The sequence below is a fragment of the Nothobranchius furzeri genome, chromosome 1, assembly GCF_043380555.1.
Source record: "Nothobranchius furzeri strain GRZ-AD chromosome 1, NfurGRZ-RIMD1, whole genome shotgun sequence".
In the NCBI taxonomy this organism is placed as follows: domain Eukaryota; kingdom Metazoa; phylum Chordata; class Actinopteri; order Cyprinodontiformes; family Nothobranchiidae; genus Nothobranchius; species Nothobranchius furzeri.
Genome location: NC_091741.1, coordinates 110,717,168 through 110,743,893, shown reverse-complemented (window position 1 = coordinate 110,743,893; position 26,726 = coordinate 110,717,168). Strand labels below are relative to the sequence as shown.

Genomic DNA, 26,726 nt, shown 5'->3' with positions numbered 1-26,726 from the left:
AAGCATCAAAATCCATTAACTCTTGTTATAATTGCATTTCTTGCACACATCGACTCAGCTGATGCGTGGCGGCTCACTGAGAGTCCACCGTCCTGGCCGTTGTTGGTCCAATTCTGTCCTCAAGTCACGTGTGTAAAGTCAGTCACACTCCATGCTCTGTTCTTCATAGGTCTAGTATCGGTAGGCTGAAAAATTACAGATGTGTGTGTGTGTGTGTGTGTGTGTGTGTGTGTGTGTGTGCGCGTGCATGCATCAGTGGTAAATGACCTGTATCTGTATAGTGTCTTCTTAAGGTTCTACAACTCCCCAAGGTGCTTCACAACACAATCAGCCGTTCACCCATTCACACACTGGTGGTGATGAGCTACGTTGTAGCCACAGCTGCCCTGGGGCGCACTGACAGAGGCAGGGCTGCCAAGCATTGGCCCTCCAACCACCACCAGCAAGCAAGGCAGGTTTAGCGTCTTGCCCAAGGACACAACTGCAGCGATCTCTGGTCAAAGCCAGGATCAAATCTGCAACCCTCCAAAACTGGACCACCAAGTTCTTAAATGTAAAAGCTCTTCTCACTGACAGGAACTCCCTCCCCTTCTGAAGGCTAATCTCATGCATCTTGTAGAGGAGCTTGAGAGGTCCGCTCTAGAGGAAGGATGAGAGTAAAAGTCCAGATTATTCACCGGTCTGAACCCCTGTTGTGCAGTATTCTGTGACATTTTCCCAAATAGTTTTCTTTCAATAATGATGCTAAGTAACATCATTTTATCTATACCAGGGGTCTCCAGCATTTTAGAAACTGTTAGTTATTTTTACACAGAAGGTGCTCTCCACTGCTCCGTGGAGAGCACCTTCACCTACTCTGAGTGTGTGGTATCCAGGCTCCACAGGTGAGGACAGGAAGGCTGTTCAGAGGACAGTGAACACTGACCAGAGGACTATCGGCTGCACCTTGCCTTGCCATCCCTTGAGGCCATCTCCAGAACCCGCTGCCTGAAGAGAAGCACTGCCCTCCTCCGTGATCCCACCCACCCTGCCCACTGCCTGTTTGACCTGTTGCCCCCAGGGTGCCGCTACAGGTCAATTGAATCACATACCACCAGACTTTCCAACAGCTTCTTCCTTTGGGCCATCAGAACATTCAACACAACAGCACCATTCACTGCACTTTCTTGGTGTTCTGCTAAAATGTTTTAATTGTTTTTTAGTCCTCTATGGTTTTGATGTTTATTGTTATTTATTGTCTTGTGCACTGTTGATGGCGGACCATCCGTAATTTAATTGCCGTGAGCAATTACAATAAAGTCTATTCTATTCTAAGAGCTACCGCAATACCATTTATTCACATGGATACTTTCCATGTGTGACTATGCCTACTATGTTGGAAAACTGCTATACTTACTATATTAACATGCATTGTAGTCACAAGAAGCTTTCTCTGTATTTCATTACATCAATGTGGTAAAAAACAGTAAAAGGAAAATAGTGAAATTCCTGCTTTAAAATCAAACAAAACAAAACATATATTTTCAATTAATGAAACACAAACCTACTTTGTGTAAAGATTGACTTTTTTTTAATGGATCAGTAACAAAAGTTTGGGAGCACGCTTGACCCTGTGCCCTGAGCCTGAGCAGCAATGTCAGATTTTCAGTGTTCAGCAGCTTTTGCCTTTTAAAGAACATTTAATATTCTTTAAATGGCCTTCAATGCAGAACATTTCTAGTAATTATGTTGTGTTATAATTATATTTCAAAACAATGCCAACATTCTCATAAAATGAACAAAGATTAAGCTATTTTAAATGAAATACAAGCTAAATGTGATGAAAACAAATACATTGTTTCTTCCCAAGTCCCTGACTCATTGAATCAATTCATGTTTTTTTTTTTTTTTTTGCTCATGAAAGTAACATTTTGCTTTGCTGCATTTTGGTTGACAGTATTAGAAAAGGTTGGGGGTTTATCCTTTTTCTCTGCAGCCGGAAAAGTTATGGCTGCGTGTAACACAGAACAAAGAGAGAGGGGGGGTGATGATCAGCTGAAGCTGTTGATCACGGGAGATGTCCAGAGTTTGAAGCCTGTGTTCGTCATGTGTTCATAAACGAACAGCATTTAATTTGCGTTACCACGCTGTTACTGTGGATAGGACGTTACTATTGCCTAGAATATTTTACTTAAGATGTTTTTCTGAAACCAGGTCTGTGTAACCAACGTCACCCCGTCTCCTTTAGGAGCACGTCTTCATCCACCTGCAGCTGCAGCCGCTGGTCAAAGCTGATAGAAACGGGGAGCCGTGCTACAACGCGAGCAATTCATCTGCATATTTCTACACGTTTGCCAAAAGATTTGTAAAAAAAAAAATAAAAATTATTTTATTTCCACAAAATACACATTTTAGATTAGATATTACAGAAAACGAGGAAGGCTTGCCATCAAATTAAAAGCTGTCCCTTATTAATTACAAGTCAGGCAGGACTTTTGAGCGACTTTAAAGTGTGTCGTGATCTACCGGTAAGCTCAGAGACCCCCAATTTCTACTGTCTCCCTTTTGGGACATACAGGCTCCTGTAGCAGCCTGTTTATACTTTCACAGTATCTCTGCCCATGTTTTTTCATGTGACTGGTCAATCAATTGGAAAAATATGTTTACCAGTCAGGATCGACATTTGTTTCCAATGCAGAGTTTTTGAAAGTGTACTAGAAAGATTTTTCTTACAGTTGGAAATTGCTCTTTGTGTCTCTATATAGTGTATTAAACTTTGTTGGGGCTCAAAATGTCCCAGGAGCACTGAGCTCTACAATTAAAAGACTGGTTTGCCCCACTGACATGTTCCTCTACATCACATATGTCAGAGTCAAGGCCCGCGGGCCGCATTTTTATGTGGCCCGCGAGATAAATATCAAAAATATATTAAAACTGGCCCGCTGGCCGATTTTACCGCAAATACTACAACTCCCATGATGCTTTGCGGTGCCAGCGCGGAGCAGACGCGCCCCCTCCTTTGTGTTTTTTCAGCGCCGAGGCAGTCAGAGGTAGTTGGGTGTCTGCAGCTCCGCTGTCTCGGGCAAACTACATTCCTCTCACTCAGCGCCGAGTTCACTCAGCTATTTTCTGACGTTGAAGCCCAGAAACGGAGATTCTAGCCGCTCAGTAATGTGTTCATGACTGAAAGAGAAAGTTTTCAAACTAACGTCCAGACAGAGCTGATATAACTCCAGCGAGCAGCGACACGCTCAAACCAGCACGACTCTGTGGCTGCTGTCATGTTCCCCCCCGACACACAACAACGCGGTCAAGCTGCTCAGACATGTTCAGCAGCACAAACCTATAAGGTGAGCACCTGTTGTCATCTAATGTTGTCATTATTATGATGAAGATGAACAAAACAACAGGAGTCTCCTCCTCAGCTCAGATCAACCCCATGATGCAGGTATCTGGCTGGAACAGGTGAGCATCACAGTAAACCAGTGGAGCAAACTGAGCTTTAAATATGTTGGTTTTATGCTCTTTTTCTGCTCCACAACATGAAAGTTAACAGGTGAGATGTTGCATTTTCATTTAAGATAAAATGATATTTTTATTTTGTTGTTGGCCCGTGAGAAAAGATTTAACCTACAGTAAACAGGAAGTGGAAAGGCTGCAGATAGATGAATAGAATAGAAAATCCCTTTATTGTTCCTCAGTGGGGAAAGCTAGACGTCACAGCAGCGATGACACTTATTACAGGAGAAAAAAGGAGAATAAAAAATAAGAAAAATGAATAAACAAGAAAACAAATCCTGAATAGATTTTAAAAATGCTGATTATACCACAAGTAATGAATACCACTGATGCCTTTTATTTAAAACGGACTTGCTCGTGTGTAATTTGGTTATTCCACATTCTGTGTTAATGCAGAAATATGTTTGTTTCCAAATTTAAAGGTTCAAAATTGCATATATGTTGATAAAGAAAACGTGCAAATTTGCCGTCACTTTTTCTAAAAATATTAAGTTTGGCCCTCGACTCCGTCCCAGAGTTTCATTTCGGCCCCTTGTGAGTTTGAGTTTGACACCCCTGATCTACATGATTACTTAATGAGCGTGTGCTGATTGGCCGGATTAACCCAATGGCTTTCTGACTCCGCGTTTTGTGTGTGTGAGTGTGGGAGTCTCCCTAGTGGGCTGTGGAGCAGACTTTTGTGGACAAACATGGAGGAGGATGAGGACCAGAAGGTACGGATCGGAATCTGTCATCCTAGTATAGACATTCCCACCACATCCAGGAACGTTAGTGGGGCTCAAACATTCTTTTGTTCTTATTTCTACTAACAAGGATGCTAGCAGTTGCTCAAGCTAGCATTAGCAGTAACTGAGGTTAGCATTAGCAGTAGCTCAGGTTAGCATTAGTACCACCTAAAACTAGCATTAGCAATTGCTCAGACTAGCATAAGCAGTAACTGGGGCTAGTGTTAGCATTAGCAGTTGCTCAGACAAGCATTAGCAGTAACTGAGGTTAGCAGTAGCAGTAGCTCAGGCTAGCATTAGTGGTAGCTGAAACTAGCATTAGCAATTGCTCAGACTAGCATAAGCAGTAACTGGGGCTAGCATTAGCGTGATCAGTTGTTCAGACTAGCATTAGCAGTAACTGAGGTTAGCATTAACAGTAGCTCAGGCTAGCATTAGAACTAGCTGAAACTAGCATTAGCAATTGCTCAGACTAGCATAAGTGGTAACTGGGGCTAGCGTTAGCGTTAGCAGTTGCTCTGAATAGCGTTAGCAGTAGCCGAGGTTAGCATTGGCAGTAGCTCAGCCTAGCATTAGTGGTAGCTGAAACTAGCATTAGCGATTGCTCAGACTAGCGTAAGCGATAACTAGGGCTAGCGGTAGCAGTGGCAGTAGCTCAGGCTAGCATTGTTCTGTGGTTAGCACTTCCATTAAATGTATATATTGCTAATGTTAAAGTGTGTTGATGTGAATGTAATGTGGACTGAAATATATTTGTTATGAATATTAATTTAGATAAAAGTGGGTCTGGAACGTATTCAGACTTTCATTCTTTGCTATATTACAGCCATTTGCCATAAACAATTAAATACTGTTTTAATGTACACACAGCACCCCACACTGACAGAAATGCATGTAGATTTATTAAAAAGAGAAGCTGAAATATCACATATTCAATCATTTTTCTGTCAATATATAGTATTAAGTTACTATAGTACTTTTTATAAAATCCAGATGTTATTTCATTACATTTATTCAGAAAATGAAAGTGAAATGCTTGTTTAAGCTAAACGAAGTGAAATACATCCTGCTAAAATATAATGACTGATGAGAAAATGTGATGCCTTATTCCTTCTTGTGTTTGCCCACTCCTTCCTATCTTCACCAAACCAGATAGCATTTCAGAAAACCTCAAATCCTCTTGAACAACAAAGTGTCAAAACTAAGGCTTACTAGTTTTCCTTTTTTTTCCCAATAGCATGCCCATGTCAATAGGAGTGGGCTCGAGCTGGCATGCACTGGCACACGTTAGCACACATAGGAGGGAGTGATACCGATTCAGAGGCTGCCAAGTTCTGGAGGGTTGCCAGCAAACTTCAAATGACCGTTCTCTCCTCTGCTCCTGTTTTCCTTCCCCCTCCGCTCTGCTTGTGTTTCCAGCTTTTTCTTTTTCACCCCCACCCAATCTCTCCTCATCTCTTTGTCTGTGTCACCATCTTCATTTACTGTTTGGAGTCTGTAAATCTGACAAAGAGGTTAAGGATTTGGCCGCAGCTAGAAAATTGCCCAAGGATGCATTTCCATTACTGAGTGTGAGGTTTTTCTTTTTTGGCTTTGCATAAAATATCACTTGGGAAAGACTTAAGAGAAGAATGTGGTACACAAAATGCCCATAAAGTATTGTATGGTCTGTTTTGACCAAAGGTTACAGACTGCAGAAATTGCCCTAGGGTGTGTGAGATTGGGGAAATGATGGTGACATTTTGTGTAGTCAAGCATTTGGTGTTCTTGAACAAAATCTTCTCCTGGTACATTTCAAAGTGTTATTTTAATCTGCCACCTTTACACTTTGGATGTTGTAGTTCTGGGCCGGTTTGCTAAGGTTTACAAAATGTTATCAGAGAAAGAACCCCCTTCAAATTAGACTACTGATAGAATACCAGATTTATACCGACATCTCCACTGTGAAGATGATTTGAATTTAACACCAAACCATACAATCAGTTTCCTCTCCAACGGAACTTGCCCTTTTCGTTTAGACAATACAACTGCATTACTTTGAAACAGTATTTATATTATTTAAGGATTGCTGACAGCCTGAAATGTCAGTAACATGCTGGTCAGAGATGTTTCGTTTTCACTCGACATCTGCTGTGAGTACAGTCCAAGCAAACGTTTGATTTCAGCTGACGGAAAGGAATTTGCCCCGGCACTGACCTTCTCATTGAGTTCACAAACAGCAACACATCATCGTGACTTAAAACTGCTTCAATTTCACCATCTGAGCCTTCTCTATGACCTTTGATAACTTACAGTTCCCCTAAGCCCCTCTCCCTGAAAAGCAGTTCTAGTGTATTGACGCTAAGTGATTGGCGTAGCGTTCAACCTTAAGCCTAATTTATACTTTTTGTCTGCATGGGTACGGTGACATGCAACGCCATTATGCGTTCATGCAAGGGCTCTTCAACGGGCAGAGGCCGCAAGCTTGTGATTGGTCAGGATGCCGCTATCTTTAAATTCATCAACAGCAATGTCATTGCGCCTTCAAAACATTAAAGTGGCAGAAACGGAACAGATTGAAGAACGCCTCACAGAAAAATCCCAGGAATATTAACCCTTTGATGCATAATGGTCACTACAGTGGACAGGTACTCAAAATTGTTAGTTCTTTATTTTTGCTATTAAGCACAGCTGTTGAAGACTTTATTGCATGTGAGCCCCTCCATTTGGACGTCAGTAAGTCAAGCCAACATATTTCATGTTCAGAATGCACACTGTCCACTGAGATGGACATGTAATAAATTATTAGTAAATTAACAAAATATTACAAAAATATTTGTTGAAATTTGTTTCATTCACACCTAAAGATGAATGAAAAAAATTGTTTAAAAAATCATGGTTGAAGATCTCATAATTCATGCATCAGAGGGTTAATATTTATTCACCAGTGACTGAAAAAGTACTAAAATAAACAGGAAGCATTTTATTCGTGACCACTGAACTCCAAAATTCTCTAAAACAAAAGAGAATGTTTGATTGAAATGCTGTTGCTTCGTTACTATCAATGATAAAAAATGTCAGTGTTGGTAGAATAAAATGAAACCTAGATGGTGATGCCTACTGGGCAGAAACAGTCTTGCCACCCTCCGTAGAGCTGCACAGACACCCAGGAAGAGCCAGTCAGTGAGTTGGCCAATGGTCACCTCCCAAATGACAAAACCTTTCAGTTAGATTCTGATCACTGCAACACTTGTTGCTTGTTTGACCCAAAAGTCAATCTATAGAACCAGCTGAACAAGAATGCTGTTATAAGCATAGACTTGAACATTGGCGCTAATCATCATTCAGCCAAAATACATAGATTCTCAGAAGCCAGCAGCTTCTCACTCCCTGGTTTTAAAGAGAATATGTGGCATTTCCATCTAATGCAGCGTGTTGCAGTGAATAATGGGCAAAACAAGAGGCATGAAATTTCTCATCTGACACTACCGTGTTCACTGTCTAACACTTATTATTTGGTTCTCTCCTTCAAATTGTTTTCTGTCTTCGTCTTTCTTCATGAAGGATGTTCTCCAGCAGGAACACGTCTTGACGGTTCGAGGTGTGATCTTTAATACTCTTTGGAAAGAGGTTAAAATGTTCCTTCCTGAACTTGATGCCTGCTTTTCTTTAGCATGGCTGTAAATTAGTGACAAAGCCATTAGGTTTGAGCACATAACACTGACCTGCATACAGAATAGTCAGTGTGAGCCTCAGATCAGAGAAAGAAATATACTTCAATTATAAAAACTGAACTATTGGAATAAAGTTGCACAAAAATAATTTTCATAAAGCATTCTTATGGGCTCGACACATGGGAGGCGATCAGTGAAATTCATTGCTGTCGCTTTTATTACCTGACACACGGGAGGCGACATGCGGCAGCGGCCAGCGGCAAAGCTGTCGACGCGTTCTGTTCCATAGCGAAATTGAAACTTCCGTCGTTTTGATTGGCTGTGTCAGGTTGGAGGGAATTAAGGTTATTGAAGTGGTTCAGAGTTACAAAAAAGGTAGATATGATGTTTCACAAGCTGCTGCTAGAGTTATGTGAAATCTTATTTCTGATTTTACTATATAAAACATAATAATAATCAACTTCTCCTCCATGTTTGCTTGGAGATCATCCTGTCTGCCCACTGCTCAGTGAATGAAACCTCTGTTGATTGGTCCTCGTCCGAGCGACAGTGATGAAAAGTTAAAAATATTTCAACTTTCTGGGATCGCGTCGCTGGGTCGTCTGTGCACGACACGTGCATGAGCGCAAAATTTCACACGCACGTTTTTCGCGTTTCGCTTGGTAGAAGGGAGACCCGCGATTATCGCTTTGTCGCGCATGTCTCATTGAAAATGAATGGAGGAGAGGCGATGTCGCCTCCCGTGTGTTGAGTCCATAAATCGGTGTTTCCCAACTGTCAGGGACTTGCACAAACCAGCCAGAGAAGCACTGCTGATGATTCTGAAAACTCCATTTTATTTTGGAGAAGCTTCGAAATTAACATGAACTTAACCTAATCAATGTAAATTAGTCAGAATGACACCAGCACAAGACACACATTATCCAGAAAAAAAAAACATTTCAGACACACCAGGTTCAACTTAAATAGTGGCTGATCAGACCACTCTACATACAAGAGGGGAACAATTAACATACAATTAACACACACATCCTCACACACACAAACTAACCAGTCTAATCAATTCAGGTAACGCAAATAACTGCATCGTAATTACAAACTCCCTATTCATACATATCTACATTAAATTAAACACAAGCATAAACATGAATCTCCCCTCCCTTGGGAGTAGGTAGATCCCAGCAGTGCTGATTAGGCTTCCTAAGGAGATGAGCTGCAGGTGTGAGACCCCATGGGCAACTCCAAGTCACGGGCAGCTCAAATAGAAGTACAAAATCAACACATGCAGTCATAAACAGAAGACTGATTGTGTGCACATCGTGGACAGAACACAGAAAACAAACATTACCATAAGACTATATCCCTGAGGTGACAGACACTGCTGTCACACTAACCAATCTTAACCATGTCACATAACACATAATTGACTCATTGTACAGGCTGGTCATGCTGAATGTGATAGAATGGTCAACACCACCATGGTGATGGACTTTCAACAACTTCTGGATAAGTAATGGGATGTCAGCAGAATGTGACCAGACTGATGGCGAGCATGAGGAGGAGGAGCTAAGATTATGACCAGCGTGAGGAGGAGGAGGAGCCAAGATTATGGAGAGTGTGAGGAGGAGCCAAGAGCCAATTATTAATATCCAAGGATGCTGGTACATTCTTGTGTACTTGACTATTATGTTCTTGGCAAATACACAAGAAAGTCTGCTCAACCAAATATATGAGGTATATGCGAACGGCACACTCCGTTGTGTCATGGCAACAAGCGCTGTTTGTTCCTACGGATAAAAAAAAATCTAAAAGTCTAGTTTGTCCTTTACATCAGTGTTTCCCAACCCTGGTCCTCAGGGACCACTGTCCTACATGTTTTCCACGTCTCTGCTTCAGCACACCTGATTTAGATAGGCTCATCAAGTGCTGCATATACCGGTCAATCACTGATTCAATTAAGTCAGGTGTGTGGCAGTGGAGACACACTGGTGTTTGAAAGGGCAACATGGAAAACATGCAGGACAATGGTCCCTGAGGACCAGGGTTGGGAAATACTGTCTTAAATAACAAAAAAAAAAAAAAAAACAATTAATTCATATTATTTGTGTACTTTATGTCCTCTTTTAGTAAAAACTGAAAAAATACCAGCTTTTCCTGCTGTTAAAAGTTGATAGTGGTTCAGCAATTGGTATTTTGAGTACATGCAACACATTTTACAGGTTACACTTAATTGTTTACAACAACAGACCACTCTATATTTCTTTATTTGTATTTCTGATATAAAATATTACAGTTATTAGCTTTCTCTTCCGCCATTTAGAGTATAACGGTTTGTGACACAAGGCATTGAGGAGTTCCCTGTTGTCTGAAGTCTGCAGAAGGAAGCTTGATGCATCCTTATTACAATGGGCGGAGCAAGGACACATCTGGGAATTTTGAGCAAACTTTTAAGTACTTATGATTGGAACAGTACTTGGGCCACTGATCATGACGTTTCACAAGGATGTGAGTACACAAGTTCAGATGAGTACGCATACTGAGAAACGGCTGAGGAAGAGCCAAGATGTCGAACAGCGTAAGAAGGAGGAGCTGAGCTGTTGTGGCTGCATATGGACTTTCCACATCCTATTGAGGCTCCTGACAGTGGAAAATTAATAAAATTATAAAAAACAAATGTGCTGATTAGTCTTCATTAAAGCTCAATCTACCAATCAGCTCAAAACAAGAAGGGTTTGGTTTTTTTGGGACAATATCTACAATCCTTACAAGGTTATGCATCATTAATGTCACAATAAAAAAAATCTACCAAACACAACCATTCTTTTTGTGCTCCAAGCACAAAATAGCAGGGTTCATCTCAAAAAGTCACATGATGTTTAGCCTCTTGAGTCCTTTAATAAAATAAAAATTCAAGACATTAAACTTCATAGTTTGAGGATAAAATTTTCGGCACAGAGACCTTCCTTTATGGCAGCCATTTGTAAAGTAAAACTGTCACATTGGCCGGAGCTGGTGTGTTTGTATTAGGTGGTAAAGTCCAGCACATTTCTCTCTGAGACAGCTGCTGTGGTAAATTGCCTCCTCTGTCTGGAAGAATCACATCCTCAAGTCCAATAAAATCCAAAGTGTCTGAAGAGCAGAACGGGGCTTCCTGATGAAGCCTAGCCTGGCGTTCTCCGTGTTTCCTGTTGGAATGGTTGTTTTGGATCGTTATTTAGGATTTTGTTTTATTGGATATACATAAATATAAATTATTGACATCAGATTGTGCATTTTTGTAAATCATTTTCCCTGAGTGAAAAAGTCGGGCTCCAAATAATGAAAAGCAGCATCTTTCACATCTTAAACATGAGCGGCTTGATTGGATTTGGTGGCTGTAGCCCAGTGGCAGGATTGTCCTTTCCCACTCAGATGATCAAGGTTTAATCCCCAGTCCCACAGTCCTTGAGGAAGGCAGTGTGCCCCTTATATGCTCATTTGGTGTATGTTTAAATGCAAAGAGGTTGATTATAGAGATTAATTGAGAGAATCTCAAGACACTTTGTATTAATATTATCATCAAAAATATTGATTTATTTGATGATTGGAAGTTTCAAATACTCCAGCTGTGTCCTGCACGCGGCCGCTGCAACATTCACAAAATCGCTCCACTAAAACAAAATAATTCACCTGCGATCGTTCATATCGGCACATATTCTCTGGTATTTTGTGCTTTTCTGACGTGCTTTGCCTCAGCTGAGTTCATTATCTGTAACCCGGTGATTTCAACTCATTGCTGCTGGAGCGCCGCGCATGTGAAGATCCCTTTGGCTGATCCTTAGAAAGTAGGAAGTCTAGGAAACAGTTTTTCTGGAAGACGGAGAAAACATGCAGCATGCAGGAAGGTTAGAGGGAGAAAGGGCAGGAAATTATTCATATAAAATCAAGAAAACAAAACAAAGTGCTTGAAAAGAAAAAAGTAGGTAGATCTATCCCCGATACACATTTTTACCAGTGAAAACCAATAATATATAAGCATTTAATATTTATACATGTGATAGAATCAGATCACCCCAGAAGTCAGTCCCACATCCAGGGCCGTATCAAGGCATTTGGGGACCAAGGCAAATATAGGCTTGGAGCCCCCACCACCTCACTCCCTGCTCAGTTAATCTAAGATGGCAGCGTGCTGAGAGTACAGATTGTTGTTGCATTTATTTAATAAACAATCATTTTAAAGCACTGTTATTATATCTGACTGTTTTAACAGCAATCCTAGCTCAGACACCACATCACCTTCCACATATGTCATGAGCTCACTGAGCGTCACATGACCAGATTCATACTGAAGTTGTTTTGGTGAAAGTAACTTAAAGTAATGCAAAAGTAGTGTAATGCCTTACATTTTAAAATCAGTAATATTGTAATGTAATGAATTACTTTAAAATGAGGGTAACAAGTAATAAATAATGCATTACAGTTTTGAAGTCACTTGCCCAACAATGAACGTCACTCATATTTTAATACATTTGTTGTGGTCTCTAGTAGGATTGAAAGTCTTGTAAGTACTCCTGGAAAAAAGAGCTCTGGTGCACCTTTTGAGGTTGTAGAAATCAACTGGAGGAGAACGTAGCTTTAGATGACAGGATTCTGAGTCTTACTTCCTAATGTTTGGACATCTCTCCTCTGATTCTTGTGACAGCAACACAACTACCACTGACTTGCAATGCTGATTTTTTTATTTTATCTCCACTGTTACGTTTCCTCAGGCTGTCTAGGAGCGGTGAGAGGACGAACACAGTGAAAATAAATGACATAAGTGTACGGCTGTACAGGTTTAAATCATTATGAGGTTTTGAATGACAGTTTAAATTGGTTTATTATACACAATAGTATTTTCTTCTATAGTTACAAACTAAACAGCAAGATTAAAAAGGACAAATTGAAAATGACTCCCCATTTCTACAACAGGGAGGGAAAACCAGATGGTAAAACAGACAAAATCTCTCTGAACTAAACCACAACAGCTAAAGCAATTCAGCCAAAATGCAACAAAGGCCTACAGCTCAACTAAACCAACAATCTCACAACAATATAGAGAAGCACACTCTCCTAACTAAAAGTCATCTGGAGAAAACAGAATAAATGTAAACAAAGGAGTCTTTTCACAAATCAGCAGTTAACCGTAGCAAAAACCACAAAGCTGAGGGAGAATCACAGACTAACTCTGTGTGCAAAAAGCTTGCTGGACTCGCTTGAGTACATATCCTCAGGTAAGGATGAAGGCTGATCCGCCACAGCTTCTGCTGTTGCTGCTTGGCGTGCCTCTCTCCATCGTGCTAAAGCTGAGATCTGGCTGTCATTCGGGAGCTGTCCCTGGTGCTGAAGAGCTGTAATGTAGGAACACAGGGCACAGCAGTAGCTGTTCAAACAGGAGGCAGAGGAGCTTAATTGCGGGGACCGTAACATCCACAAACAACACAAGCCTGGGGGAGTTCTGCTGTGTGATGGAGGTGCTAATACTAATGGTTAGCTTCTACTAGCCGAGACGTTCTCTGTTTTTTCCTGGACGCTAAACCAGCAACAGCCATCCCTGCAGTGTTAATTTTGACAAGCCATTTTTATTTAGTTTTAGTCTTTTGACAAAAAATCTTTTTAATTTTAGTCACAATTTAGTCATCCAATTTGTTTTAATTTTAGTCTTATTTTAGTCGACTAACATATATGTATTTTTCTTCTGATGTCATAATTTTTAATTTGTGTAAATGAAATGTTACCCAAGCTACTTGAAACTGTAAAGAAATATGAAAAATTCACATTTCACACTTTGGATCACTAAAACTCTATATTCATATTTGTTTAGATAACAATAATTATTATACTTAATATTATCCACAAAAATAAACAATCAATGATGAACAAGAGTCTGCTTCTAGACCTGCAGAAAGAGAAAAACAAACAAACAAAAAAAGAAGGAGGCACACAACAATACAACAGGAGCAAACTATCACTGCATCAACCTGATGAGGAAATATAAAATCAACATATTTTTACTGAACAATCACACAATAATAAATCACAGTGCATTAAGTGCCAACCACAGCCTTAAGACAAGTGTTGAACGTGCCCAAGTCCATACTTATAAGAGCACCATGTGAGCACCTGTGTGCATACCTGCGCTTGTATATGTAAGGTTTCTCTATAGGAGCGTCCAATAGTGAGTGTGAGGGGCCACAGATCTGCCCCCCAAAGATGCGTAGGAGACGGAGGGAACTCCAAGTCCCAGAGATCCAGGAGCTGCCCCAGAGCACAGAGACCCCAGGGAGACTGGAACCAGAAAAGCCCCAGCCCCCTCTCGAGAGGCACAGAGGATCGCCCCGGGGGTCCACAACCAGCAGCAGGCAGAGTCCCGGGAGACATCAGCGGCAAGCCCACAGGCCCACCCGCAGCCTCCCACTCCCAAGCCGTCCGAGCCCAGAACCCAGCGACCCAGGACCTGGGGGTGACCACCCCCGCCGGGGACCCAGCAGAGCCGAGGGACTCAGATCCCACCAGGCAGCCACCGGGATCGATCAGGCAGATGCCAAAGCTCTTAAACCCCTGACCCGGGAGCCCCGAACACTCAGGCAGACCAAGGCACCACACTCCACACCAGGTGTGGCAGGAGGAGGGTTGGCGAAGATGTATAGCATCACAAGAAGTCTGAGGAGAGGGGAGGAGTCCAAGACCCCACCTGACATTTACAGCCATACAGACACAGTCACACGCTCCCTCCCTCATGCTCACACATACACATACAACCTAAGACTTACAAAAATGAAAGCTAGACACCCACTCATGCTCCCCATACACACCCTATTCACTCTGGTCCCGGTACTGCATTTTTATATTTTCTATTAGAAGCTAATGCAGGAGTTAGGTGTAGGAGACTATCTTCGTGTTCAGCCTGCATGTTAAACTCAGAGTGACCGATCGTTTTAAAAATTATAAATAAAACTATTGTTTCTCAGTGAACTTGGTCTTTAACCCAAGTGGCCAAAACAAAGGTTGCTGGTCAGATGGTATGACTACAAAGTCAGCCATTGACCTGCAACATAGGCTACCCTGGTACCAGTACCAATGGGCATCCTTATGTTTGGCGCTAACATCTTATATGGCCAAACACTGAAATTCACAGAAATCCAACAACAGAACAAATCCTGCGTTCAGATCGGACGTGCCAGAAGGCGACTGAACTTGAGAACCTTTATAAATCGAGTACGCACACAACATGTTGGACAGACATCAAACCCTGGTATCGGTTGAAGGTCTTACTTGATTCCCTCAGAGATTTATTAGCCTTGAAGAGATGCTTCCTCATCGACTCCAACACAAAATATTTCTATAGCTGTTTGTTTTTGTTGAAGATTTCATTATTTGTGTTTCTCAAGTGTTTTTGCTCAACAAACAACTCTAAATGAAACACACACACTCAGGAGTTGGTGTGTGGGTGTACGTTCTCCATATCGTTTCAGATTCCAACTGCGCTCTGCTCTAAAAGACAATCAAGGTTGGATGGAGGTTTGGTGTAGTGCCTATCTCACAGCATTATAGTCTGAAGGAAAACTGAGTGCTGTCACTGTGTGTGTCAATTTATCCGTGTGTGTGTGTGTGTGTGTGTGTGTGTGTGTGTGTGTGTGTTGTCGTAATCACAGTGTGCGTATAGAAGGTCTTGGGCCGCCGCTGCATGCCCTGACCCCTGCTGCGGCCCTTATAACTACAGAGAAAAGATATTTCTCCTTGTCTCCATGTTTTCCATCCCTCCTGCGTTCCCTCAGCTGTTTAATTCTGTCTTCTCTCTGTCAGCTCTTCTGTTTTTGGGGTACGTCTCTTTAACCTTTCTCCCCACCGCTCCAGTTCAACTACTCTCTCATCGACTCTACCAGCACCCTTCTGAATCTTTGCATTTCCCACCTGCTTCTGTTCTGGTCGCAACTTCCTGACAGCATCTCTGTTAATCTCTGCTTCATTTTAAGACATTGTTGTTTCCCAGCTAAATCCTTTGAAGAGATTTACTGATATTAATATAAAACTAAAGATCACAGAAAGGTTTTTAATATGTGTGAATATGTATTAGAAACAAATGTGAATGTAAAAAAAGCAGCTGCAATACTCATGGCTCAGTATTCCCAGGCCGTGGCTTCACCTGCGCCTCACAAAAATAAATGTTTGTTTCATCTTTTTTAATGTAGAATTTATGCAAATTAAAGGCTGAATGGCATCTCACAAGCAGAAAATACACTAACTGCCCCCCCCCCCCCCAATAAAAGCTGCCACTAAGGGTCACACACACTAATATTTCGTTGGACAACATCAGCATTGGTTACGGCACAAATTCGCTGTGGAGTTGTTTCGAAAAGCTTCTTCAGTGTCATCAGATTTATTTCCATCCAGTGTTGCATTAATGTTTCACCAACAGCTTGCATTGATGATGGTGGAGTCTGACCGCTGCACAAAGCCTTCTCCAGCACATCCCAAAGATTCTCAATGGGGTGAAGGTCTGGACTCTGTGGTGGTCAATCATAGCCTGGCAAGCCAGACTAAATAAATGTATTATTTAGTCTGGCCATGCTCCATTGACGGCTCTTGGTTGTGGGGCGGGTTCTACCGTTGTGTTTCAAATGATCTCCGCATTCCACTGGACAATGAATGTGACATACTCTTGTTTCACTCTGTTGCATCATCCCACCCACCAGGCATATAGAGTGCCCTGATTGGCCCACAAAGCAGATAAAGCTCTGTGATTTGTTCACTAAGCAGATAGAGCACTATGATTGGCCCACCATTATGGACCAATCACAGCTCTTTGTGTGTTTGAAACCCCTCTAGAGAGCTGTGATTGGCTAGCCAGAGTCCTGGTAGGAGCTGCTGAGGTTCAAATGAAGCATGCCTAGACCATTCTTTGCAAAGCAAGAATTTGGTCTAGTTCACTAGGCTAGGTCAATCATGCTTCCTGAACCACTCTTTCACTATTCAGACAAATAAGTGTGTGGTTGGGTGTGCAGGAAGTGACAGCATTAATCTATCTCACTACTGTTGTGGTTCTACCTTGGGAAAGAGTTAAACAGACCTCAGTGGGTCTCTTATGGCCTGGAGGGCCCAAGAAAATGCCTGCCCTGCCTGTCAGCCCGCAGTGCCTCTGAACATTGCTCCTCCTCATCAAAAGCATTGATAACTAACGCATCCAACTACCCAACCCAACTTTAAAAAGTGCCAAGTTCCCTTCCAACTCCAACACTGGTGTGAAATAAAGACTAAAGTATATATAATCTCAGTTGTCACCTTCACCACTCTGCAGGTGGATGCAGAGCAGCACGAGGATCCAGAGCACATACTTTTGTACTGTTCACCATACTAGTTTCAGTAATTAGAGATGTCTAAAGACATTCCGTCTTGTCATTTCTTCTCTGAACTTTCCACCAAATTAAAATCAAAGACTCTACATTCCAAGCTGTCACTTCAGCTGAAACGAATCAGACATTGTTTTTATTGTTCTTGCATTAATCCCATTCCAACCGGAGCCAGGCGTCATGAATCAGGATGAAATTAATTCTGAGTTGGTTTATTGGAGTGACTGTAAACAAGAGGAAGTGTGTGTCAGCGTCCTTAAGGCAACAACAATATAAATCTGATCAAGGGCAACAAACTGGTCCTGAAGTCACGTTTCCCAGCGGCGTTTTCAGCTCGTAGTTTCAGACTCTAGATCCAACCTTCTAGGAACATAATATGATCCAGTTGGTGGCTCCCCACTAGGATGTGAGGTGATTTGCTTTTCTCTGTGTGTGTGTGTGTGTGTGTGTGTGTGTGTGTGTGTGTGTGTGTTAGTGTGTGTGCGCGCGCGCGTGCGCGCTAATAAGAGGCCCTGAGACAATGACAGACACCAAGCCCTAATTAGGTTGTCATGCTGAGAGAGCGAGGGGAAAGACAGAAAGAGAGGGAGACGGGAAAAAAGAGCTTATTACAGAGAATAGGTGTCAAGCTATGGCAGGGAAAGGTAGGAGGAGAGCAGAGGAGCAGAAGGATGAGGGGGAGGATGACACGGATAAAGGAGAAGAGTGAATAGGATGAGGACGGAGAGCAATGAGACCTGGGAAAGGAGGGAGGATGGAAAAAGAGAAAGATGCAGAAGGAGAACTGAAGGCATAGAGAAAGAACCGGTGTGATTGGACAAAGAGGTTTTACATATCAGGACAACATGATCTGGTCTTCACCAGGTTCCAAAACAATTGAAATCTAACTTCAGGTGAAGCTTAAACACCAGCAGGCTCCACCAGACAAAGCAAATCTTAGTGTGATAAACAACATCCACCTCTTCATCCTGCAGCTTAACTCCTCCCTCCTACCAGACGCGTGAGTGGTGTGTAACATAGCAGAGGCGTTTCACCCACGAGCCCGCTAACAAACAGGAACGAAAGTGTTCCACACAGCCATTACTTTTATTTTGAAAACTTCCAGATGTTTTACACTGCTTTTGTGGTGGACTTCCTGTCTGACCTGATGTGAACTGCTGAGTTTGACGTGTTCTGGAAGTGCTGCACATATAAACGGACTCAAAACGTAAGCAACACGTCTTCCTGCTTCTGGGACGTGTCCAAAACGTGCTGCCTAGCAGCCGGGGCAAAGGGACCCACCCACTAAAACGATGGCTACTCGCTCTAAAGTACGTTTTGTGATTCATTAGCATCTGTTGTAAAGTAGGGATGAGAAACAACACGTCAGAACCGTTCCAGATCCTTGATTCTTGACAGTCATTCAGTTGTAGATTTGCTGCTGCTCTCTGTAGATAAAAAAAAAAAACTTAGAAATGACCTTTAACTCCTCTCAGATTGACAAGCAGTGGATTTACCTGCTTTCAGGTTATTGTTTTGGTCTCTCTTGTGTTAACACACACCTGTGTGCTCCAGAGTTTCTGATAATCTAATCAGTGGCTCCCGACTGATCCTGAACCTTCTACATCTCTGAGAATCAAAAAGGCGGATTTAGTTTTTCACACTCAGCATTTCCATTTTGTCTTTATTCAATGACTTACCAGTGTAACATCCAGCAATGGTCAGTTTCTAGGTACAATTTGACCCTTCAACATCTATTCAACATCTGGTCAAAAAGAAGGCACAAGGCTGCATGTGTTCCCTTTAAATTGGCCTGCCTTCATTCCATCAGCTCGGAGCCTGCAGCTCTGAACACTGATTACGAAATGTCAACAGTAATATTCTCTCCTCAAGGTCCAGTCTTTCAGGATTCTTCATGACTCCATATAAGGAACACTCGCAGCCCGGATTAGTTGCCAAGTCAAAGAATGATTTCCTAAATCAGATATGAACTCCTACAACTTATAAGCAAGAAAATCATTAAATAAAAGTTTTTTTTACTGCTACTTCTAATAATTATAATATAATAAATATTTCATTAATCCGTGCTCAATGAATGAAGTTTGAAATGAATGTCATGTTATGATTACAGTGTTTGAATTACTGGTTACCAGAGTTTGACCCTTTCTGCTGGGGTGCTGATGAGCAGGCTCCCCCGCCCAATGCCGAGCACAGCAACCCACCACCCCAGACCTCAACCAGACAGCCAGATCCCCCTCCTAGCCTCCAGCCCAGGGAAGCCAAGCAACAACAGAGGTGTGCTGAGACCCCTGGTCTCCCCCCCCTGCTCCAATATAGTGTTAGTGCGTGTTGATGAGGTGTGTTCCATGGCTGTGGTGAGCGGGCAGTGCAGGCATCGTCTGGCCTATGCCAGCTGATGCCACCACACCACCCCACTTGCACCCACAGCCCTCGGTGTCTAAGTGCAGTTTAAAATTGGAAGTGGGCACCGGCACTCGGGATGAGGCTGAGAAATCCCCCTGCCAACTGCCGTTGAATGTGCTCACTCCCAAGGCCCTAAGTGTGTGTTTGCGTGGAATGTCATTGTTGGAAGTGTATAAGGTGCAAATAAAATTGGGGGGCAGGTTGCCACAGGAATGCGGAAATGGGGTCTGTGCCCGCACTCCCTGACTTGTCCACCCCCCAAGGTCCTATGTGTATGTTTGTGTGATGATGTGAGGGAGCAGAAGGAGAGAAATGTGTGGGGATGGGGAGGAATGGCTGGTTGGGCTTAAGCCCTTCAGGGAGCCAGCTCCCCCACTGGCCCCAATAGGGACCACTGTTGCCAAAATGCCACCCGGGGCATGGAGACCCCCGCCCATCTTGTCAGGGCCTAAAGCAACAGCACCGCAGAACCTCACAGAGTCCGAGAGCACCAACCCAGCCCCACCCCAGCAGAATATCTACTCCCATCCCTGCATTTGCACAACTTCCAGGATATATAAGAAATAGGACATCCAGGTAAGGTTGGGTCCTCCCCCTCCCCTGTGATGGGACAACAGAGGAGCCAAGGTCTACCCGAGGCCCCTGAGCCTGGGCCAGGCACTGCGGCATGTTCCTGCCTTCTCCCCGGCACCATACATGTCAGGACCTGACCCCAAGGCCCCGCCCAGATCCCCACACGGGGCCGGCCACCCCCACACTTTGAGCCCCCCACCTAGACCCGCCCAGGGGCAATGCAGCTTACAGGCATCAACCCATGGCTGCCGCCAAGACCTCCAAGGGGCCCCACTCACAACTGCCAGTAGTCCACCCCCCGAGGCAACCCAAACACCTCCAGAGGGGGGCAGCAGCCCCCCAGTCCCAGACACCCCCAGTGAACCCACCTCCAGGGAACGTCCGGATACTCCAAACTCAGACCCTCCACCCCATCACCCACATCACCCCGTAGGTCAATATCAATGATCCCCCATCATCGCTATGTGATGAAACCGATCAAAGGAGCCCAGAGAGATTGGTTTGAAGTGGAAGCAGAGGCTGTATCAAGTGTAATATGATCTAACAAAAGATTTCTATACTGGTTAATGCAAAGAGTATCTCCATTTTTCCAATTCATGAGAATAGTTTTCTTAGCGATGCATATGGCAGTCAGAACCACGTGAACCAAAGATGTTTCAATCGGGACATCGTCCAGGTTTCCCAGTAAACAAAGAGAGGGGGAAGTTGGGATATGACATTTCAGACACTAACAGGTCTTCACATACTCTACCCCAAAATTCCTGGACAGGTAGACAGGACCACAGTGCATGGATTGTCAGGAGGCACTTTAAAGGGTACTACTGGTGTGTGTGTGTGTGTGTGTGTGTGTGTGTGTGTGTGTGTGTGTGTGTGTGTGTGTGTGTGCCTGACACCCTGTGGTTAAATTAGATAACTGCAGTCTATTTTTCTAAGCAATAAATTCACTTTCATGCCAGTTACGGATCAGCACCAGAAGATTCTAGATGGCAAAGATGAGTCATACTCAGTAAGTTGATATGTAGATAAATACATCGTCATATCTGATGTTAGCACTTTTAGGTGTCTTGCGGTAGGGAGCACTTTCTACAGTTATTATGGTAATGTTAATCCAGAATTAGAGAAAGTGGGGTTGTTTGCTATCTTGCTGCTAGCTTGCTGTTACAGTTCTGAACGACTCATTAAAGGAACTAAAACTGCACTATTGACTCATTATTCACTTCACACACATTTTCCTGTTAGATCAAATTGCCTGTAACTGTAGCTTGAGACGTCTTTAAAGCAGACTATTTGTTCCTATTTCTAATTAGCCTTGTTAGCTCAACGTTAGCCTCTAGCCTACTTCACCTGATATTAAAGTAAAACAAAAAGATGCCGTGGCCTCTTAGGGATACAAGAAATAACCAGTAAATGGTCACTCTGGCTTTGGTTCTTTAAACAACTCTGGAGCTTTCTCCTGCTGGTGTCGAAGCACAGATTCCTGCACTGCTGCGTTTTCGCCAACATTACAAACACCCAGAGCGTAAATGTTAACTACATCCTGCTTCCGTTCTTTTTTTGTTTTAAAGGAGGAATCCTGACAACATCCAGCCATCTAAGAATGAAGTCTGTTCAGTAAAACCTTCCTTCCAACATGACGGACTGTTTTGTGATAATTTCACTGTGGACTTCTTACAAATTGCACCTTGACGCAAATACTAAAAATAGTGCAACTTTGACTGAGGTTTCGTAGAAAAGAACAGTTTTTTCACATCATGCGGAAAGCCTTACCACAGTTATTTAGTCTTTTAAAGCAAACGTGTTAGGACTGGGTCTGAAAGTTCAAAATAAAAGTGTTTTGTTGGGTGTACTTTGACCCAGCTCTCTTCTGGAAAAAGGAGCAGTTTCATGTGATACTCACAACGTGTTAGCAGCAGCAGCCCATCGATGTGACCCTGAAATAACCCTGAATCATTCTTCCTTAGAGAGCCTGGGTTGTAGCTTAAGCATTTTAGAGCCAAGCTCCTGGTCAGATTGAATTTAGAGCAGCTACACTCATAGCTGTGTAGATGCAATACCTTAGAACACAAGTGTAGAAGCCGTTATCTTCCAACTCAGCAGATCGGAACCAGATGGAGTCGTCTTCTTTACTCAGCCTGTGACCAGAGAAGATGATGGGCTCCTAAAAGGCACATCAGAAAGGTGATTTGCAAAATAAACAACATATTTAGAGCACAAAGAAACCCATATAATATACTGCCCAAGCAAGGCCGTCCTTACACTTAGTCTATAAATACATAATAAAATATGTAAAAGGGTTATTTCATGAACATAAGTGGACATAAACTTTGTAATTGAATGAAAGGGTTAATGAATGGGTGGAAATAATAACATTTGTCAAAAGGAAATCACATTGTATGATTTTTAAAGAATTTACTTGTAAAATGGTGCAGAAAATTTGTATTTAGCACCTACAAACAAGCACGACCAATCTTCTCTTCTCCTGGTTAGGCAGTATTCTGTTTGCTTTAGCTTTACTTAAACAGTATAGGTGAATAGTAACAGCTAGCATTTTGGGTGAAAAAGTCATGAAAATCACTCAATAATGATCCCAATTTTTTATATCCACTGCATAGAAAAAGAATAAGCAACATGAAGGAAATACCGAAGTCGATTTAGACTTGGGACTATATACCATACCATAGTTTATTTACATAGCACATTTAAAACGCAGCATGGTAGCTGCCCAAAGTGCTGCACAGGCTGGACCAAAACACGACCAGTCAAAGCAACAAAAACAGAAGATAAAAATGCCAATCAATAAAAGCAAATTAAAATAATGAGGACTACTAAGAACACAATAAAACAATAACACTATAAAACACTAAAACGAGTCACGGTCTAAAAGCCAAATCATAGAAGTGGGTCTTTAAACGAGATTTTAAAACCGCCAATGATGGAGCCTGTCAAACTATAATAGGTAGGGAGTTCCACAGCTTTGGGGCAGCATGTACAAATGCTCGTTCACCCCGTGATTTGTAATGCGTCCAGGGAGTGCAAATCAGCAGGAGGTCAGCCAACCTCAATGTGCACGTAGGTACATAGGGAGCGAGCAGGTCAGAGAGATAGGTAGGTGCCAGGTCATTAAGTGCTTTAAAGTCAAAAGTCAATAGCTTAAACTGTACTCGGAAAATGACAGGGAGCCAGTGAAGAAGTGTCAGGACAGTGTCATGTTCTGCGTCTCCCTCATGTGTCTCCTTGTGTTCTCCATCCCTCTCTAGGTTCCCCTTATGTGTCTCCTTGTGTTCCTCGTGTGTCTCCTTGTCCGCGTCCCCCCCTCAGGTGCCTTCTTGTGTTCCCCAGCCCACTCCAGGTTTTTTCCCTTAGGTGTTCCCCTAAGTACTGTGTCCCTGTGGTTCCCCAGCCCCCTCCAGGTTCTCTCTAGGTTTCCCTTACATTCTCTCTTTAGTTCATTTTGCTCCCTTCCCCATTTTTAGGTCTGGTTTCCTCCCCTGCTCCGTTGTGTTCCTCCTCTCTGTTTATTAGTCTCACCTGTGCACAATTCCCTAATCACCCAGCCCCTGTGTATATAACCCTGTCTGCGTCTCAATTGGTTGTCAGTTCATTGTTGTTGTGTCAGCGTTGTCTCGTTCCCCCCTCTAGGTCTCTAGGTTTGTGCTCTTTAAGTGAGCGTTCGTCTCCAGGATTTTTGGACATTGTTTTTTTTGGCTTCCTGCCCTCTTTGGATTTATTTGGACATTTATTCCTAAATAAAGGATTTTACATTTTTCTACCTGCCATTGTCATTCTGGGGTTTTCTGCATCTTGGGTCCTAACCTCCTCCTGACTCACAACATGACAGACAGGGGTATTCTTCTTCCGGCTCTTGGAGAGTGCAGGCGCCTTTTCCCTCCTTTCCTCCCTATCTTACCCTCAAGGCTCTTTGTCTGTCTTTGGGTGCACGGCTGCTTCTGCATTTTTCCTGGAAACTGGAAACTGAAATTACTAACATGGATCTTGTCAGTTCGTCACTTATCGCGATTGATCAAATTTTTTCAACGATGAGAACAGGAGAAGGGGCTCCCGGATGCCCATCTGGGACAGACCCAGCTGGTCATATCATGGACCCCTGGAAACAGTGGAACCTGATTTGCCTATCTCAGCTGTCTGTAGAGGATTCTGAAGACGTCTGGATATTCGTGGTGTTGGTGTCAGGTTTCCTGCTCTTTGGCCTTGGAGGCTTCTTGGCTTACTGGAAAATTAACGAGCTGTCGAGGAATATTGGTGCTCTCCCCGAGCTCAGGGATGGATTACACCGTGCTGTGAATTCACAGACTCACATAAGTGTCGAGATGAATCGTAAGCTTAGAACTTTGGCTGAGATTCATGCTTTGGCACAAAAGATGGATGCCATCAAGGAGAATGTGGACGAACCAGCACGGATTGGGATGGATGAATTTATGCCATTATCTGGATTTTGAGAGGTTGAGGACCAACAAAACTTTTAAGACAGAGAGGAAATTATCTCTGTCTGGCTCCCAAACAATTTCTAATCTGAATCTGGTGCCCTTGAGCCTGTAAGGCTACAACGAAAACTCCCCCCTCAGAAGAAATGTGGAATGCTGCCGTCGCTATGGCAACTCTGTCTCCTATCCCAGCCTGGGCTGGACTTCGGGCTGTGAAGGCCACCGAATCGTTCCAGGAGTCACTGTGCCCTCCAAACCTCAACAACCTCCTTCCCCTGTCCAGACTGAGGTGAGGTGCGCTGTTTATCGTGGCTGCAGGAACTGACGTGTGGAGAGTCCCAAACCCACCACCCCACCTAGTGGACACTTATGTTGTCTGATGTCTGAAGTCTGTTGCATCTCTGTCTGAGGTGTTTTTTGCATAGCAAAGCTGCCCTCCCTGTGGAGGGTAACTCTGAAGTGCCATTTTTTCACCTGATCCAGTCCTCATGTAACCCCTCTGCTCTCTATTAAGGTAGCGCGACTCAGGGTTGCGAATGACCACAGTCACCAATTCTTGTCATGTGTCTTTGCCTATGTATGTCTGATCTCAGAATTGTGTGTACTGAAACTCTAATTTCCCTCAGGGATTAATGAAGTATCTTTGAATTGAATTGAACGTAATTGAATTGAATTGAATAAGGCTATGTCAGTGCGTATTTGTCAAGAACCTGGCAGCAGCGTTCTGGACAACCTGCAGCTGATTCAGGGCAGAGACGGGAGCAGCAACTATTAGGGCGTTTGCATAATCCAGGCAAGAGGTAATGAAAGCATGGATGACTTACTCCAATTGCCTCCGCTTCAAGATTGTTCTGAGGTGAGTAAGGCAACAAAGCTGATAAAAGCAAGACCTCATTACTGAGTCAGTCTGTGGGGCCATTGAGAGTTCAGCATCATTTACCACGAGACTTGTCACGCACTGTTTGGGGTTGAAGGTTAAAAGGTCACAAGCAGACTGAGACAAAGTACTGCCGTAAGCCGATACTTCAAGGTGTCTAGACGTAACACAACGACCCCTAAAGACACCTACTATGTCAGTCGTGTACTCTGCCATTTTTAGTTCAACTTAATATGTCGTTCTTTCCAAAACTATACCGGTCTAGTAGTCATAACTTTTGGGTTATGGAAGTAGGTGCCTTTTTGAATTTGAATGATCGAAATACTAGCTGTTACCATTCATTTACATTATTTATGCTATTTATGCTAAGCTAAAGCTAATAGACAACTGCCAGATTCAGAGAATGACTGGGCTGTTTACAAAATGCCTTTTCCCATTCATCTAACTCTGGGGAATATGGCAACAGACAAACTTGACTCAGGGGTGGAATATCCCTTTAAGAGTTATTGCTTTGAGTTAGCTCTGGTGGATTTTACAACGCAATAACCTAAAGCAGTGCCCCTGCAAAGTACCCCAGGGAGGCGAGTGGAGGTCATTGACTGGGTCAAAGTCCATAAAAGATTCTGACTGACTGTGATTTGTTTTTGACTTGACTCCAAGCCCAAGTTATTTTAGTTTAGCAATAGATAGAATGTGTCCAGGTCAGCGTGAGGTTCTGCCTCAAGTGAAGGAGTTTAATTATCTCAGGATCTTGTTCACGAGTGAGAAGAAAGATGGAGAACCTATGGTCACGAGCTTTGGGTAGTGACCGAAAGAATGAGATTGAGGATACAAGCGTCCGAAATGAGTTTTCTTCGCAGGGTGTCTGGTTTGGGCTCTCCCTTAAAGATAAGGTGAGCAGCCCGGTTAACCATGAGGGTCTCGGAGTAGATCCGCTGCTCCTTCACATCCAGAGGAGCTAGTTGAGGTGGCTCGGGCATATGATTAGGATGCTTTGTGGATGCCTCCCTGGTGACGTTTTTTGGGCACATTCAACCAGGAGAAGACCCAGGACATGCTGGAGGGACTATGAAAAGCTGGCCCAAGTGGCTGGGGAAAGGGAAGTCTGGGCGTCCCTGCTTAAGCTCTTGCCCCCACAACCCGACCCTGGATAAGCAGCAGGAAATTGTATGGGTGGATGGATAAAT

The 26,726-nt window shown here is 43.1% G+C and overlaps 1 protein-coding gene across 2 annotated transcripts in view; it reads right to left on the bottom strand.

Moving 5' to 3' along the window:
* The window catches only part of il1rapl2 (interleukin 1 receptor accessory protein-like 2), a 713,182-nt gene that overhangs the window by 269,943 nt on the left and 416,513 nt on the right, over positions 1 to 26,726 (bottom strand). For both annotated transcript variants that reach the window (XM_070553197.1, XM_070553198.1), the window contains exon 4: positions 22,275 to 22,378. In XM_070553197.1, coding sequence (XP_070409298.1) covers positions 22,275 to 22,378 — 104 coding nt within the window. The remainder of the gene's footprint in view (positions 1 to 22,274; positions 22,379 to 26,726) is intronic.